Source organism: Ursus arctos, unplaced genomic scaffold, assembly GCF_023065955.2.
Source record: "Ursus arctos isolate Adak ecotype North America unplaced genomic scaffold, UrsArc2.0 scaffold_32, whole genome shotgun sequence".
NCBI classification, from domain to species: domain Eukaryota; kingdom Metazoa; phylum Chordata; class Mammalia; order Carnivora; family Ursidae; genus Ursus; species Ursus arctos.
This window is the reverse complement of record NW_026623008.1, coordinates 20,263,215-20,280,751: the sequence shown is the minus strand read 5'-3', so window position 1 is coordinate 20,280,751 and position 17,537 is coordinate 20,263,215. Positions and strand designations below refer to the sequence as shown.

Below are 17,537 nucleotides of genomic sequence, written 5' to 3'. Positions count from 1 at the left end.
GCTGACGCTCTTTCCCTCCTCAGCCGGAGACTCCGGTCACCTTTTTGTCCCTCTCCTATCCTCTGCTGACCACGGCGCTTGGTTCTGTGACTGCCTCTGTCTAGGAACCAAAGCCCTAGGAAGTTCCAGGGAGTGAGGCCTGTGGTCTCGCCTCATGGAACAAGCCTAGACTGACCTTGGAAGCTGAGTTAGTGTCCGCATAGACGCAGGTTTCTCTCTGTTCCACTGGGTGGTGAGGCTCTCCAACCAGTCTGTACACGTCATCTCCACGGTCTAGGAGCTTTAGTATATTTCGAACACGGACGGATTCCATGACTGGGGATGGGGTGGGGACGGGGAAAGGACACAGGCTCTGGAGACAGGTACCGCTGTGCGCTCTGGTCAACGGGAGTGATGCTCTCATTTTTACTGAGTGTTTATTATATGCCAGGCACTGCACTAAATACTTTACCAGGATTATCGCATTTGATCCTTAAAACAATTCTGTGAGGTAGATAACGGTTACTTGTATTTTACATATGACGGAACTGAAGCTTGGGTGAAAATCCCTAGCTCGCGGTCAACGTTGGTAGGGAGGTGAGCTGGGGTGCTAACTCAGCCTCCTGAAGCACCTGGCCACTCAAGCTCGTTTTCGGACCTTTAAAATCAGGCCATTGTCTATCCAGAGATTTGAAGATTTAGATAATGTTTATAAAGGGTCTGGCACACAGACCTCACTAAATGGTATCTGTTCCCGTTTTTCCACACACGCAGATGTCATGTTTATTCTATGGTCTTAGAGTGAAAAAATCTTGGATCGTCACCTGCAACTACCGTGTGCTGTATCCTGCACAGGTGACATGGTCCTGCTCCCTCAGGGGCTTAGAGTTTGGTGGGGGAGGGGAGGGCAAGGGGGTGGCAAACCGGAGACAAGGCTCTCGGTGCGGTGTGTTCAGATTGAGTCCCCTGTACCAAGAGGCAGGAAACACAGTGCCGCCGCCATCAGGGTTGGTGGTCTCAGATTCCTTTCCACACCAACCAGTGAGACAAGGGTGTGGGAGACTCAGGATTGAATACAACCCGGTTGGCTCCTCCAGATACCAAAGCTCTGAGGCTGAGGGAGTCAAGTGTAAGGTGCCAGGCCCAAACAAGCCAGCCCTTAGTGGCAAGAGCCTAGAACCTGAGGAAAGCTGGTACAATGCCCATCCCTTTTCACACTGGTCCCCAAGAAGCCATTTCCTATCCACAGTCTGATTTCAGTGAGATCTTGTCCAAGGTCTTGTAAAGGCTTGCAACAGTTGGCTGGTATCTCAGATTCCCTGAGAAACAGCAGTTAGGAAGCAGGGTTCCTCCAGCATCTAAAGGGTGTTCTGGAATCTCTCAAATATTTCTTCATAATCATGTTCATCGTCATCTACAAAAGAGTTCAAGTCAATGATGATCTTTGGTCTTAAGCAGATTCCTCCCCCTTTTAGGGCCCTGGACAGGGAAGGAGTTGGTCTGGCTGCTCTAAGGTCCTTGCTAGACCAGAAACTACAAATTATTCTGAATACTGTGTAAATATTCCCCTTGCATGCCTAGGGGAGGGTAGTACGTTGGAGGCGGAACACATTTTCCTTGCCAGGACTCTGGAGCCCCTGGGAGAGGAACAGTAGGGACCTCCTCTCTTTTTTTAAGATTTTATTTATCTAAGAGAGGAAGGGAACACAAGGGGGCAGAGGCAGAGGGAGAAACAGACTCCCCGCTGAGCAGGGAGCCCAACTCGGGACTCGATCCCAGCACCCCGGGATCATGACCTGAGCTGAAGGCAGATGCTTCACCGACTGAGCCACCCAGGCGCCCCTAAGTCTATCCCTTAAAAGCCTCTCTATCCAACTGGGACGGCAGAAGGGTCTGCTCAAGGGCAGGGCTTTGCTGAGGGTCTGGCCGGTGCTGTCAGAGGTACAAGCAGGAGCAGAGTAAGCAGGGGAGAAGCAAGGACAAGGGTGAATGGGCTGAAAGGGACTCACCTGGATCTTTTGTGACGGACTTAGTGTGCCTGGGGTCCTTCCTGTGGGCAGAAACCTTGCTGTATGTATTCGAGCTGTCCTTGGCAATCTGTGGCAGCGTCTTCATCTTGGGTTTGGGGAGCAGAGGGGCTTGCTGCAGTCCTGACACTTGAGAGGACTAAGCGGGAGAAAAAGCAGAAGTCAGCAGGGTCCCAAGAAAGGGGGCAGCAGAGTCCATGAAATGTAATTCCTTCAAATGCCACTTCCTCTGCTCCCCTCTTGACTTCCTGTTCAGGGTAGGGCTTCCTGGGACCCCAGGTGTTTTTATTTCTAGCGCATGAAATGTGCTTTGGCAGGGGAGACAGGCCAGCATGAGGACAAAGGGTTGGGGGCTAGAGACAGGGCGCCCTGAGTTTCTGCACAGAGGGGATTCGGTCAGCGTCCTTCACATCTGCTGCTGAAGGGGCAAAAAGCAGTCACAAAATCTCAGGACAGAGTGCGAGCGCTGAGAGGGGTCCCAGAAGGAGGAGGACTTTTGTTGAACTCCCACCTTAGGCCATATGCACACCTGTTCGTTGATCCTCCAGGGGACCCTCCGAGTAGCTGTTTGAGTTCCCAATGACCCACGAGGAAACAGGCTCAGAGAGAGTGTGCCGTGTCATACCTCACGCGGGACTGCAAGCTGGGCCGAGGTTCAGACCCAGAACCATGGCCGTGACCTCGAAAGCTCGTGCTCTTTCTAGCACACCATGCTTTGGACAGCAAACGATATAGGGCCCCGATCAGCGGTGGGGAATACTGACACGGAGAAGAAAAGCTGCAGGATCGAGGGGAGCGAGCGGGGACTGGGCCCAAAGTCACTTCCAACAGCAGCAAAGGCGGGGACTGAGGTCTGTCAGTGGTTTGTACTATGTTCTCTCCCGCACTGTCAGGAAGGCCTGGGTTTCAGATGTCCCGGTCCATTCTTCGTTCTATCAGGAAGCGACCGCCCCCGTCCTCCTCCGCAGATGCAGGCCCTTCCGGGGCCAGAACTGCTCCGGGTTCATCTTTCTCACTTCTGCCGCCATCCCGCCACCTGCCCTCGCGGCACGAAATGCAAGTTCCCCCAAACCCCCACATAGCGAGCCTGCCGCACGTAACCGTGTGCTTTCCACGCGGCTCATCTGTTGTCAGCAGGGCCCCGCCGTCACGTGCCCGGGCCGGGCGCTCGGACCCAGGTCAAAGCCCAGCCTGCCGTGTGCTAGCCGTGTGACCTCAGGTCAGCCACTCTCCCTCTCTGTGCCCCTCGTTCTCTCCACTGTAGAAAGAGCCATCTCTCGGTGCCCACCTCACAGGGACATCCCAAGAGCTGTATGGGGTGCTGCGTGGATGGCACCTGCCACGGGCCGCAGCTAAGACACCAGCCCTGCGAGCCAGTGACCTTACCCTGGCTTCACTGGTGAGGAAATGGACAGGAGCACAGGCCACAGAGCGAGTGAACTGGGCCATGGACGGGTCTTTCTGCTTCCATGCCTGGTTCTTTCCCCGTCCCCGTGACTCGGTTTGGGTCAGTTCAGCACTCACTGGCACTGTCTGCCCACCTGGGAGCGGGCGAGGTCCCTGTCCTCACAGACCCCGCGCAGCACACTGAAAACGAGCTGTCGGCCGGGCCGCCCCCACCCCTGCCTGCACCCCCAGGCTGCGCACCGCACGGCAGTGTGAACGCAGAAGGGGGAAGGCTGTCAGTGCCAGAGGAGGCCTGCGCTGAGCCTTGCCCACTGAAAGGAGGAAGCACATTCTTGCAAAAGGCCCGGCACATATAAAGTGCTGAGGCAGGAATCTTGGCATCCTGAGAAAGCTGAAGGAGTTTCTCTGTGGCTGAGTGTGGACCAGAGTGGGTGGTGGCGGATGGGTCTGGCAGGGTGAGACTGAAGTTCATAAAGGACCCTCCCTGGATGCCACGCTAAGGGGTTGACATTACCCCCTGGCCATGGGGAGCCATTGAAGGTTCAGAAGGTTCAGAGGATGGGGCCGAGGCCCATCGGTAACCCGGGAAGGGCTTGGGAGGCCATTCTGACAGCTGATGGGGGGAGGGAGAGGCTGCTGACACGGTTGAGGGGACAGCTGATGAAGCCCGACTGAGGGGACAACAGCAGGGGAAGCACAGTGAGGCTGGAGGCAGAGGCTTATGCCCCGGCTCAGGCCTCCCACTTCCGAACCGGGACTCTGGGCAAGTCTCAAGGTCTCCGAGTCCTCAGCGTCTCGCCCGTAAAATATGAATCATCATACCTGCACCAGATTGTCAGGATCAAGTCAGAATAATGGCGCATAGCGTGTACGTGTGGAAACTAAGTTCTATACAACTGAGAGAGAGAGGCGATGCAGGACAAAGAAGCGGCAGGACCCGCACCAGCCCCGGCGGGTTCCCTCCCCACCCACTTCGGTATATTGGTACCTGGCGACTTTTGTCCTTGCCGCTTTGTTTCTTCTGCCCCCTGAGGCCCTGGCTTTTGGGGGGCCTCGGTGGGGGGGGTTGGTTCTCGAAGTGCGGTAACTGCCGGAGGGTATAGTAGAAGGCTTCTGTCAGCTCCTCCACTGTGGCTACAGCGAGGGGCCCAGCTGGCTGGCCGGGCTGCCCCTCGGTCTCCGCAACAGTCAGGTCCAGCCACCGGGGAGGGATCTCGAAGCACATGTCAGGGTTGGAGTCAAGGCTGACCACCAAGAAGGGTTCCGTGATTTTGTCCTCCAGCCGCAGGCCTGGGAAGGAGGGCAGAGGATCAACAGGAAGGCTGCTGTCCTTGGCCACCACCTTGACCTCACAGGGCAGTGGAAACTGGGCAGTCAGATCTTCCAGGTTATAGCGCCGATTGTCACTCATCTCCTCCACGAAACTACTGGAGAAGTAGAGGGGCAGCAGAATCTGGTCTTCGTCTTCTATCTCTGCATATTCTTCCTCCTCCTCCTCAGCCTGGTCGCTTAGCCGCTGACACACCAAGACATCTATGTCCTGGCCTTTGGCCCCATGGGCCTGGCCACACCTCAGCACCTCCAACCTGTCGCCCACGGCCAGGGACGCGAACCCAGGGCTGTCTATCCCCTCGCCCTCACAGTCCTTTGTGGCCACGACCCGGAGGGGTTGGCCTGGCCGAAGAGCACCTAGGAGGTCATAGGCCGTGAGGAACTCTCTCGGCCGCCGCCGCAGCTTGCCCTGATAAGCCCCGGAGATCAAGAAGTGTCTGGGCACCTTCCGGCCCTTGGTGGAGACCAGGACCCGCCAGGGTGGTGAGGCCAGGCCATGGATGCAGAGCTTCTGGCCTTTCTGCAAGGAGCCTATCCATGGGCTGAGGAAGACGGGGGGCCCCTCCGGAACTTCCAGGATCTCCGTGGGCAGAGGGAAGGGGCCTCCCCGGGCCAGGGCCTCGCTCAGCAGCAGTGGCTGAATGAAGTGGATGTGTTGAGAGGAGGCGGTGACATCTTCCACGTCGACCTCCAGGGTGGAGGGGATCTTGACAATGGTCCTGCGCACTGCGGGGAGGGGAGGTCAGCTCAGGGGACGCCCCACACACCAGCCCAGGGGTGTCCCTGCAGCCCCAGCAAAGATGTCTGGGCCGGCTGACCTCTTCCCTGTTCTGTTCTGCCAGCGCTTTCCTATGGCATCAGATTCCTTACTCTTTTCCCTAACCTCTTTTTAAAAGGTATTCTAGAAATTTTTAAACATTTATAAAAATAGAATAGTATAGTGAACCCCCAATCACCCAGCTTCAACATTTAATTCACAGCCCATCTTCTGTCATTCATACCCTGTCTGTCCCCCTCCACTGGGTTATTTTGAATCAGAATAATCACATGTCATCTTGACCTTTCAGTGTGTATCTCTAAGAGAAGGGATAAAGTTAACATAACCACAATGCCATTTCCACACCTAGATAATAATTATTTGATAATTCGTTAATAGCATCAAATAGCTAATTTGTTCAACCTCTTTTTAAACTTTAATAGAATTTTGAATGTAATTTTATAAGCTACCTTTCCAAATCCTTTCACGTTTTTGTATTTCTGGGTTTTTTTTTTTTTTAAGATATTATTTATTTATTTGTCAGAGAGAGCGAGCAAGTGCACGCACAAGCAGGAGGAGCGGCAGGCAGAGGGGGAGGCAGGCTCCTGCTCGTCAGGGAGCCCGATGCGGGGCTCCATCCCAGGACCCTGGGATCATGACCTGAGCCGAAGGCAGCCGCTTAACTGACTGAGCCAGCCAGGCCTCCCTCCTTTCTGCATTTTGGATGAAGAGATAAAACCACATCAAGGGGGTGCCTGGGTGGCTCAGTCGGTTAAATGTCCAACTCTCAATTTCAGCTCAGGTCATGATCTCAGGGTCGTGAGATTGAGCCCCGAGTCCGGCTCCCTGCTGACTGTGGAGCCTGCTTAAGATTCTCTCGCCCCGCCCCCACCCCACTCATGCACGCTGTCTCCCTAAAAAAAATTAAAATTAAGAAAAACAGTGGTTGGGTCTCTTGAGTGGCTCATTTGGGTGAGCGTCCGACTCTTGGTTTCAGCTCAGGTGGTGATCTCAGGTCGAGAGATCGAGCCCTGAGTGAGGCTCTGCGCTCAGCGAGGAGTCTGCTTGAGATTCTCTCCCCACCTCTGCCCCTCCCCAGTGCACACTCTCTCTCTCTCAAATCTTTAAAAAACAAAAACAAAACAAGCTAGTAAAGTGTAGGTCATTTCTTAGGACGTTCCTGCATATAGGCTGGAGGCAGAATGCAGAGCAGGGCTCGAGAACCAGGGAGAACCTGGCCAGGTCTTCCAGAGTGGAGGGAGAACGGTGCCCTAGGGCCCTGCCATATATAAACACAATGTCCCATATTTCTCGTACAAGCTAACCAAAGCCAGGAGGAGGGGGTGCTTTTTATCGTAGTTTCCTGACTACTAGATGAAGAACACTAGGATTAAAATCACTATTGTTGGGGGGCGCCTGGGTGGCTCAGTCATTAAGCGTCTGCCTTTGGCTCAGGGCGTGATCCCAGCGTTCTGGGATCGAACCCCACATCAGGCTCCTCTGCTATGAGCCTGCTTCTTCCTCTCCCACTCCCCCTGCTTGTGTTCCCTCTCTCGCTGGCTGTCTCTATCTCTGTCAAATAAATAAATAAAATCTTTAAAATAAAATAAAATAAAATAAAATCACTATTGTGGTTCCTAAGGAGATCGTGGGTCTAGGCCGGGATCGCAGCAGCCACGCACATCACACATGCCCGCCCGTCCCTTGCATCTGATCGACACTGCGTGCCAAGATCGGTGCTGCAAGGTAGGCTCGGGACAGACAGAGCGGGGGGGAGGGGGGGTCTGCTTGCCCCTCACCTCACGCAGCCCTGAGAACTGCCTTCTGGGTCTGGGCAAACCTCTGAGCGCCCATTTACAGATGTGCAGAAAAGAGCGAACAGCTGGCCTGAGGCTTCTATCCTAGAAAAGCCTGCCTGCAAGGCTGGTCCTTGGCTGGCGTCTGGGGACATGGTTTAGCGCCTGTTCCCGCCATCACTCACTGGTGGGGGTGGGTTCCTGTCCTGTTCAATCAGTGATGCTGAACACCAGCTTCCTATCTGAAGTCTGTAATTGGGGTGCGTGCTAAGCAGAGGGGACCTATGTGACCAGCCCCCAGTAAAAACCCTGGGCACTGAGCTTCCCTGATAAATAACACCTCACACGCGTTGTCACCGTTCAGCACTGGAGGGATGCCGCGTGGTCTGTGTGACTCCACTGGGAGACGACTCTTGGGTCCTTTTGCTGTAATAAGTCACGGCTGCGAGTACAACCATACGTCAAGTCCCAGGAGGTCTCCCAGCAGGTCGTCAAACCTGGGGGTGGCCTCGGGCCCAGCACAACAGGAAATACAGGGGACAGATGCACGTTGGCACCGTCCCAAGGAGGCTGGCAACGAAATCCAAAATGTGAGAGAGCCTACAGGACAAATGGCCGAGTCCCTCCAGCAGATTAATTATGAGAGAGATAAGAAAGGAGAACTCCAGAGTAACATTTAAAAGGCCTAACAATCAACAGCAGTCTCGGGATCTTATCTGGCTCCCGCTGAGAGTAGTAGAACGATTTATGAGACAGTAGAGGACGTTCAAACACCGAATAGTATTGGGAGTTATTACTAAATTTTTTGGTGTGATGATGGTACTGTGTATTTGTTTAAAAAATTACTTTTAAAAGAGCCACGTGGAAGTATCCATACGAGAAATGATAGGCTACCGGGGGTTTGTTTTGAAATAATCGGGCAGGGTGGGGAGAGACGAAACAGGACGGATAGGTTCTGAGTTAGTAACTGTGATGTCGGTGATGGGGTCCAGGACCCCACCCTCTGCTTGTACATGTTTGAATTGTTCCATAATCGTTTTCAAAGATTTTTAAGAATCAGGCTAAAGCATTCCCATTTGGCTCTGGAGCCCACCAGGAACCGTGAGCCTCTGCTCCCTAGATAACGGCCAGGGAGCCGAACCTCAAACTCTGTCCTCCAGGGAAGAGGCCCCAGGGCACAGGTTCTGCCTCCGCTCCCGCTCGGCCTCCGAGCAGCCAGACCTGGCCTGCTGCTGCCTGTTTCACCAGCCCTGCTCTGCACGCTGCCTCCAGCCTGTCCTCAGAAACAGCGCATGAAACAGCTCAGGGTTCACCCAGCGCCCTCGTCACGCAGACAGGAGGGGGCCTTGAGGAGCAATCCCGTCCTCCCCCCAGGCAGGAAATCTGTGTCTCCGGAGCAAATGGTCAAGGTTTTACTCTAACTGCTGCTTTGTCCTAGCTGCTAGCGAGCTCACAATCCAACTTTTGCCTAATTTTATAAAGAGTAGGACTCACTCTTAAGTTCCCTCATGGTCCTGTCTCCTTTTACACCTAACTTCCCACTGTTTGGGAATCTTTATTCTGTTACGTTGTGCGTACTGGGTAAGCGACCTGGTCCCTGGGGTACCCTCCATCGGAGCAGCTTCCCAGGGCCCTTCTCCCGCCCCACCAACCGTCCCCCTTGCCCGGACGACTCACAGTGCATGATGGCTTGGAGCTCGTACTGGGGCCTCAGGATCAGGGAACGCCAGGGGAGGGTGGGGCAGGTGAAGAGGCGGTCGCTCAGGGCTGGGTCCTGCAGGGCCTGGAGCAGGGGCCGAGGGGCGCCAGGCTCCCACTCCCAGAAGGGCCCCTTCTGGGACAGGGGCAGGTGCAGAATGAATGGCCGGGTTTCGGTGTCCAGCACGCAGCGGGCACGGTAGGTCCTATGGTACGCTTCCACATCCTCGAGCAGGAGGGGCTGGTCCCTGGGCACCACCCTGGCCTCCGTGGTGATTCTATGGGTCGACATGAAGCCAATGGGCAGCTTCTTGGAGCGCCGGGTTGCAGCAGAGAGCAGCTCCTCCAGGGTTGCATAGCTCTGAGGGCCGGTGAGGGGGCTGAAGTGGCCTGTGGGGCACAGCAGAGGGTGTCAAGGTGGGATGGGCCTTTGCTGGGTCCAGGGCCACACATACCAGGCCCCCCTCTGCCTCAGAGAACCCGGTCAGAATCCCCCGAAGACAAGCACCAAGCATCTGGACATCCAGGCCTGAGGGGCAGGGCTGAGGGACAAGAAGCAGCAAGTGCCACGTGTGAAGGGACAGTGACAGGTAGAGATGGAGACAGTTCCTCCTTACGAGGTTAGGCAAGAACACAGAGGGATTGTTGCCAGAGACAGAACAGGGATGTGTGTCCCAGAAGACACTGACAATGGCCGCATTTGCCTACCTCCTGAACCTGCCTGCAGCTCAGCCAACTGTGCTTCCATGTTCCTCACCACTGCGCCAATCCACACATCCAACACCCCTCAGCCCACACCGGGGCAGCGCCATTGTCCCTCTCTCTCCCAAACTAGAAGCCCAGGGGCTCCTAACCACATGACTCACCCCCACATCCTGTCTGCCAATTCTCGGGGCCCGACTGTTCTTCCCCCATCCCCTTCTTCCCCTGTCCCCGCTCACGCTTCTCCTGCCACTGTACTGGCCTAAAACACCCCACACCCAGACATCGCTTCTAGAGTGTTCCTGCCCCAAAACACCCAACACGAGACTAATCAAGGCAACATCACACTAAACCCAGACTGAAGGACGTTCTGCAAAAGTACCGGTCTACACTCTTCAAAAAGTGGATGTCAAGGCAAAAGCTAAAGAATTGTCCCAGCCTGAAGGAGATTAAGAAATTGATATGTGGGGGCGCCTGGGTGGCACAGCGGTTGAGCGTCTGCCTTCGGCTCAGGGCGTGATCCCGGCGTTGTGGGATCGAGCCCCACATCAGGCTCTTCTGCTATGAGCCTGCTTCTTCCTCTCCCACTCCCCCTGCTTGTGTTCCCTCTCTCGCTGGCTGTCTCTATCTCTGTCAAATAAATAAATAAAATCTTAAAAAAAAAAAAAAAGAAGAAGAAATTGATATGTGTGCATGGGTGTTATACACAACTAATGAATCATGGAACTTTACATCAAAAACCAGGGATGTACTGTATGGTGACTAACATAATATAATAAAAAAAATTATTATAAAAAAAAAGAAATTGATATGTGGTCTGGGGGCATCTGGGTGGCTCAGTAGGTTAAATGTCCAACTCTTGATTTCAGCTCAGGGTCACAAGTTCAACCCCCGAGTTGGGCTCCATGCTCGGTGTGGAGCCTACTTAAAAAAAAAAAAAATGTGGGCACCTGAGTGGCCCAGTTGACTAAGCATCTGACGTCAGGCTCTGCACTGGGTGTGGTACCTGCTTAAGATTCTCTCTCTCCCTTTCCTTCCTCCCACGCCCGCCTCACACAGTGTCTCTCTCTCTCTAAAAAAAATAAAAATAAAAAGGAGATTATTCCTATTAGGAAAAAAAAAAGAAAGAAATCGATCTGATCTAGGATTGGCTTCTAGATCAAGGGGAAACCGACTATAAAGGACATTTATTAGGACAGTTGTTGGAATGTGAAGAGACCAGGTTAGACAGCTGTATTATACCAACATTAAATTTTCTGAATTTGATCATTGAACTATAGTTTTGTGAACAAATGTCCTTGTACTTAGGAGTACTATTAGTAAATATAAGGAGTGATATTTAGGTGTAAAGGGTTATCATGTCTGCAATTCATTCTCAAAGGGTCCAGGAAAAAGATATACACACACATACCCATACAGTAATACATGTGCACGCATGTGCGTGCGTGTGCAGAGAGGAAGAGCTGGTGAACTGGAAAACAACTGGTAAATCTGGATAAAGAGTGTACGGTGGTTTTAGCAAGCCTTCTGTGAACTTGAACACATTTCAGAATAAAAAGGAAAAACCCTCAAAATACAAAATAAAGCACACCACTTCCATATTTAAAACCCTCATTGGCTCCTGGGTGCTCTCAAAGACCAAAACGTGCCTGTGACCCCCCAAAGCCCTCTGGCACCTCTCCCACCTGCCTCCCCATTGCCTGCCCCTCCCCGGGAACCCAAGCCCTCGCCTGTCCCACTCAGGCGATCACAGGAAGTCACGGGAAGAAGGAGCCCCCCGGATACACGTGCTCTGGGCCCCTCCCTGTTCTCAGCACTTCATGCGCAGCGACTTATTTACTCCTCACCTCGAGCCTGACTACCCTGCTCCAGAGGAGTACGATGAGGCACAGACACACGCCAGGAACTGGCCAAGGCCATGGCTGGTAGCCTGCAGAGCGGGGATTCCCATCCGGGCCACTGGCTTCAGCGCCCTGGCGCACGGGCCAGTACACACCTGTGCAGGAACTGAACCCCGACATTTCTGGAGCACCAGCTATGCACGAGCTACTCCCTGTACTTTCTCTCTCTGGGAGTACTTCCTCCTGCTCAGGTGCCACCTCCTCCAGGAAGCCCGCACAGACCCCTGAGGCAGGCTCCTGCCAGGAACCCTCTCTAAACTACGGATCTACTGTTGCCTTCCTCTCACTGCCGTCCTGGAAGCTCCCGGCTGGAGAGGACTGTGCCCCGCTCATCCTGAGCCCCACACCCCCAGCCCCGAGCCCATGGCCCGGCACACAACAAGTCCCAGTAAATGTCTGGCGAGGGAATGTGTGAGCAAACACAGAGACCGCTGGTGGACAAAGACTTAGAGCAAAGAAAGTCCCAGCTGAGAGGCAGATGGGATCAGGCAGATGGATATGGAGAGGAAGCAGCTGCCCCAGGTGAAGGGCATTGTCAGACCACTCAGAGGACAGCCCAGGCCTTGGGGCAGAGCCATGGGGGATGTGAGAGCACAGGTGCCAAACTAGAGGGGCGGGAGTGCGTGCGGGGGGCTGGAGGTGGCCAGTGCGCTGGGGGGGGGCGGGGACACAGAGCTGCCTGCCTTACCACAGAAGCTGGGGGTGATTTCCATGGTCTGGCCCGTTCCTGGGTTCTCGCAGACCACCTTCTGGAGGCGAACCTGGGTGACCTTGATCAGGTCCCCTGTGGAGAGGCAGCACTCATTCCCAGAGATCTCGTAGATGGAGCCTGCAGAGAGACAAATCCAGTTTCCCCTCGCTGGCCAGCCTGCGCCCTGCTCCCCCACAGGCTGCGCCCCACCGCTGCTCTGCACGTGGTCCCGCTGCCTGGAGGGGCCTTCCCTGTCTGTCCCCACCCAACGGCCCCTCGCTCAGTGGGACTCCGGCAGCAGGAACCCTGCCTGTGCCTCTTTTAGCGCTGGATGGACCCCTCTGTGACACTCTTCTCGGGCCTTCTCCACATCACCATGCCAGGGCCGGCGTGTCCCAGCATCGCTGCAGCCGGCCCAGCATCCCTGCAGCCGGCCCAGCATCCCTGCAGCCGGCCCAGCATCCCTGCAGCGGCAGCGGCCTTGCCCCTGAGCACATGGTAGAGTCCCAACTCCCATGGGGCGACTGCGTGTCAGGCCCAGAGAAGTGCGGTGACTGCTCGGAGGTCACACACTGCCTGACACCCACGCCAGGGCTTTCTTCGTCACGTGATTGGCTTTAAAGGAAGCGCGGGAGAAAACGGAGGACCGCTGACAGGCTGGGCGCAGGACGCAGGTTTCTGGGGCGCCACCATCAAGCACGGCGGCCCTACTTAACGATTTTAAAGTGTGTAAAGCAGTGTCCAGAACATGGAAGGTGCTCGAGAAAGATCTCTCCCCGCCCCCCCCCCCCGCCCTCACGGGGTGGACAGGCTCCGTCTGCTGACTCTGGAGGGGGCAGCGCACACAGGTCAGCCTGGAAGCCACCTGACCCCCCCACAAACCCCTCCCTCCCCATCCCCAGCACGGCTTTCACGACGGCCCTGAGAAGCGGATGAAAATCCCACCCCTTAGTCCAGCAAACGCACACGGGCTCACAAACGGGAGGTCTGTCTGCAGTTTCAGGGGGTGCAGGGGATGGCCCCTCAGGGCTGGTGCGAACCGCAGCTGGGGTGCGGGGTACCGGACTGCAGATGCGCTTTGCAGTAAAGACCCGTGACTGCCCTCCGAGGCAGGACAGCTTCCCTTTCCTAAATAATGAGCTGCTCCTGGATGAGGCTGGGTGGGGTCCCCAGATGATCAGGTCAACGGGGGCAGAACGAGGACCCCAGCCCCGGGTGTTTCCCTGTATAGCTGGAGCCCCTCCCCGCCCAGCTAACGGCTTCGCAGGGTGGGGCCCCGCCCCCAGCCCCACGGCTCTCACCAGCTGTCCTCATCTCGCCAAACCTCCACCACTTCCCGCGCCCCGGGTCAGGCAGAATGAGGAAGCAGCCACTGTGACACAGCGGTCAGGGATGTCAACAGGAGAGCAAACAGCGGAGGCCCCCCGCAGGGAGCCTCCGGAGAAGTCAGCATTTGAACCCACATCTGCCAGATTCCCAAGTGGACCTCGCCAAACCCAGTGTGTGGTGGCGCGTCCTGCCCCCTGTGCGGCCCTCCATATGTCTCTCCCTTGGTCTAGGACACCCCCTCCTTGGAGCTTCAGAACACTTCACTGGAGGCTGCCGTGACAAAGCAAGGGAAGAGAAAGAGGGAACCGATGCGGCAGGGCACCCCTGCATTAGTTTGCTAAGGAAGGAGACTCTCCCCCTCCAGCCAGTCTCCAAGTTCCCTCTACGTCCGTCGTCCCCACTCCGTCGCCGCAACCCTCCCAGCAGCTTCCCCTCCCCTCCACTGGCGACGGAGCCCCTGCTATGCACCCATCCCTGGGAACCAGGTAGGCAGAAGCGCAGGTGCACTAGGAGCGGAGAGCGGGGAAGGCTGTCGGCGGAGCAGCCCTGCTGAGAACTTCAGAGCTGAGAGATGAGGTTGCAAAGCTAAGGGAAGGTGGGCTGGAAGGGCTGAATGAAGGCTCGTAGATAGGCGTCAAGGGAGGGGGGAGTGGGAGGGCACGCGGAGGGGAGGGCTGACCTGGCACGAGCCCGTTCCGCTTCCCCACGGTCAGACCTCCCTCGGTGCGCACCGCGGTGTCAACCCCCGCTTGGCTCCGTTCCACCCACCTGAGTGTCTAAGCTCATTGACTTCTCCTCGTCGCCCTGCGGGGCAATCAGCGCTCTCCCATTCCACGAAAGCAAAAGCCGAGGCCCAGAGAGGTTGAGTGTGGCCCCAAGTCACACCTGGGCTTGGGCCCTGGCAGCGTGGCTGGGTTTCCCGGGTTGCCGTCGCCAGGGCCGCCATCCTGCCGCACCACCCAGCGAGAGCCAGGCAGCGGGGACGGGGGTCGCGTGGTCGCGGCCCCTCACTCACCTTGGAAGTAGACCCCCGAGCAGACCCGCAGCACACGCGGGAGGGAGGCGAGGTCCAGGGCGCAAACGAAGTCCTGCAGCGACACCGGCTCCATGGTTCTCGCGACTCGCTGGACGCTGACCGAGTGGCCGCAGCCCGCGCGCCGAGCCCGCAGCCCCACCCCGCCCCGCCCCCCGCGGCCGATGTGGGCGGGGCCGCTCCGCCGATGTGGGCGGGGCCGCTCCGCTGCGGGGCGTGGGGACCTCGCGGTGCCCTCTGCCCGCCTCGGTTTCCTCAGCCCTAAAATGGGCCACTGGGCCGACCTCTCACCTTGGCCGCGCGACGTCGAAGGTCTAGATCAGGGCCTGACTCCTGGAGGCTCGTCCCCGGTGATGTATTCCACGGTGGAGGGGGGAGCTGATGGAGAGGAAGAAGCCCCAGCCGCCCCCCACCTGCCCCCTCCACCTGTCCTCGCGGTCGGCCTGGTGTCGTGCTGGGTCTCACGGGAGAGGCACAGCCCTGCCCTTTGCGTCTGTGGAGAAAGATGCGATGTCAGGTCTCCTGACTCCCTCTCCGGGACACTCACGGTCCTCCACTGATGGGGAGTTCACCATCTTCCTGGGACGCTCATACCTTCTGGACAGTTCTAGTTAAAATTTTTTCCTTGGGCTAAAGAGAAATCTGCTTAGGCGAGAGCCCTCTTGCTTGGTATCTAACTTTAAACAAATCACTGACTTCTGCGTTTCAGTTTCCTCATCTGTAAAATAGGGCAAAGAATCTTAGCTGGTCGTGAGGATTAAATGAGATCATTTAGGTATTGCGCAAAATTCTTTATTTCACTTTTTGTCACTATAAAAGTAATAGACTTCTCATCAGAAATAACAGAAGTTTGGGGCGCCTGGGTAGCTCAGTCGGTTGAGCCTCCAGACTTTCGGTTTGGGCTGAGGTCATGATCTCCCGGTCTGGCATCCAGCTCCGCCCAGAGGGGAGGGGGGGTGCCTGCCTGAGACGCTCTCTCTCTCTCCCTCTCCCTCTGCCCCTTCCCCTGCACTCTCTCTCTAAAATAAATCTTTTTTTTTAAAAAAAGAAATAATAAAAGTTTAAAATAAAAGGAATAAACCGTAATTAAAGACACTTGACAAATTAAAAAGAGGACATTCTTTCCCACTATCCAAACATACTTAATACTAACACTTGGCTGTGTTTCTGTCTACTCTTTATTCTGTTTGTGTGCGGATTTTAAACTTTTTTCTTTCTTTTTTTTTTTAAGATTTTATTTATTTATTTGACAGAGAGAGAGACGTCGAGAGAGGGAACACAAGCAGGGGCAGAGGGAAAGGGAGAAGCAGGCTTCCCGATGAGCAGGGAGCCCGATGCGGGGCTCGATCCCAGGACCCTGGGATCATGACCTGAGCTGAAGGCAGACGCTTAACGACTGAGCCACCCAGGCGCCCCAACTTTTTTTCAATTCACACTAAAGTTGCAAAAAATAGATTTCCCATATATCCCTCAGCTACTTTCAAATTCCCCTAAAGCCACCCTCTCACATTACCAGGGCGCATTTATCGAAACTAAGAAACCAACATTGCTACATTAATGTTAAATAAATTGTAGACTTTATTTGGATTTTATCCACTTTTTCTCTGATGTCCTTTTTCTGTTCCAGAATCTCATCCAGGATTCCGTATTGCATTTAATCCACACCTCTCCTGTCTGTGACCCGTTCTCCATATTTCCCGGTTCTTCTAAGCTTGACAGTCTTGAGGAGAAACTGGTCAGGCATTTTGCAGAATGCCAGATTTTTTTTTTTGATGGTTTCCTCCTGACTAGACTGGGGCTGTGGGTTTTCCGGGAGGGTACTACCAAGGTGCTATGCCCTTCTCATCACGGCCTCTCCAAGGGGACACATGACATGGGCATAGGACTTTTCACTGTCATCACTTTGTTAAGGCCGTGTTTCCAGCTTTCTTCCCTGGAAACTTGCTATTTTCCACTGTCCATACACCGTTCTTTGGAAACAAGTGGCCAAGTGCAACCCACCGTTAGGGGAAGCTAAGCCCCACTTCCCGGAGTGAGGGACATCCAAAACATTACTTGGGAGTCCTCTGTAAGAAAGACGCGTCTCTTCTCCCCCATTTATTTATTTATTCAATTATTCGTTTATGTCAGTGTGGACTCATGGGTATTCACTATACTTTGACTTATAATCTAATACCACTTTATTTCTGTTGTTGCTCAATTGTTGCAGCTTCGGGAGTTCCTTCCGGTTGGCACCTGGGTCCCTTCGCCATGCCCTCCTTGTTCTGATTTCTGAGCACTTCCTTACTGTCTGATGCTACGGGATGCTGCAGGCTCATCTTGTCTTTTTTCTGCCCCACCCCTGCTCTACACACAGCCATTTCTCCCAGAAGCCTGGTTCCTTTTATTGGAGAATGGCATTCGGAACCCACGATCTGGTCGCAGAGTATGCCTTCCCACTGGGTTGCCTATTATTTCTGTCTTTCTCTTTCTCTGCATAAACATTACAGACACTGCTGCCCACCCCATGACCTGGCTGACATCAGGTCCGGCCCTGACCTTCAAGGAGAAGCTCCTAAGTGATAATACTCGACAGAAAAATTTAAAATCCTCCCTTTCCCTTTGCCTTTATCTTTTCCCAGATTCCTGGGCGCAGAAGTCCATCTATCAGATTAGCAGGCAAAAGCCTACTACAGCCGACATATTGAGACATTTCCTTGCCGGTACAATTTTGCGGTTACATATTTATATGTGTAATTGTTTATTTAATGTCTCCTCAGCAATTAGTTGGCTTCTGGGGGCGCCTGGCTGGCTCAGTGGGTACAGCATAAGACTGTTAATCAGAGTCGTGAGTTCGAGCCCCACATTGGGTATGGAGCCTACTTAAAATTTAAAAAAAAAATTTT

General features: G+C 54.8%; 1 protein-coding gene across 1 annotated transcript; it reads right to left on the bottom strand.

Annotated features, from left to right (window-relative positions):
- Positions 1-399: 399 nt before the first annotated feature.
- Positions 400-14,771, bottom strand: THEMIS2 (thymocyte selection associated family member 2). The gene is made up of 6 exons (XM_026516909.4): positions 14,635-14,771; positions 12,288-12,428; positions 8,976-9,386; positions 4,402-5,471; positions 1,989-2,145; positions 400-1,393 (listed from the first exon to the last, which is right to left on the bottom strand). Exons 1-6 carry the CDS (start codon positions 14,726-14,728, stop codon positions 1,338-1,340), a joined length of 1,929 nt encoding a protein of 642 aa, XP_026372694.2. The 5' UTR covers positions 14,729-14,771; the 3' UTR covers positions 400-1,337.
- Between the last annotated feature and the right edge of the window lie 2,766 nt (positions 14,772-17,537).

Bases quoted from the DNA above. Each gene is read 5' to 3' on its own strand.
- THEMIS2 (XM_026516909.4), bottom strand. From the start codon at position 14,728: ATGGAGCCGGTGTCGCTGCAGGACTTCGTTTGCGCCCTGGACCTCGCC. The intron at 9,387-12,287 runs GTAAGGCAGGCA...TGTGCCCCACAG, and splicing joins AATCACCCCCAGCTTCTGTG to GCCACTTCAGCCCCCTCACC. The intron at 1,394-1,988 runs GTGAGTCCCTTT...ACTCTTTTGTAG, and splicing joins GTCCGTCACAAAAGATCCAG to ATGACGATGAACATGATTAT.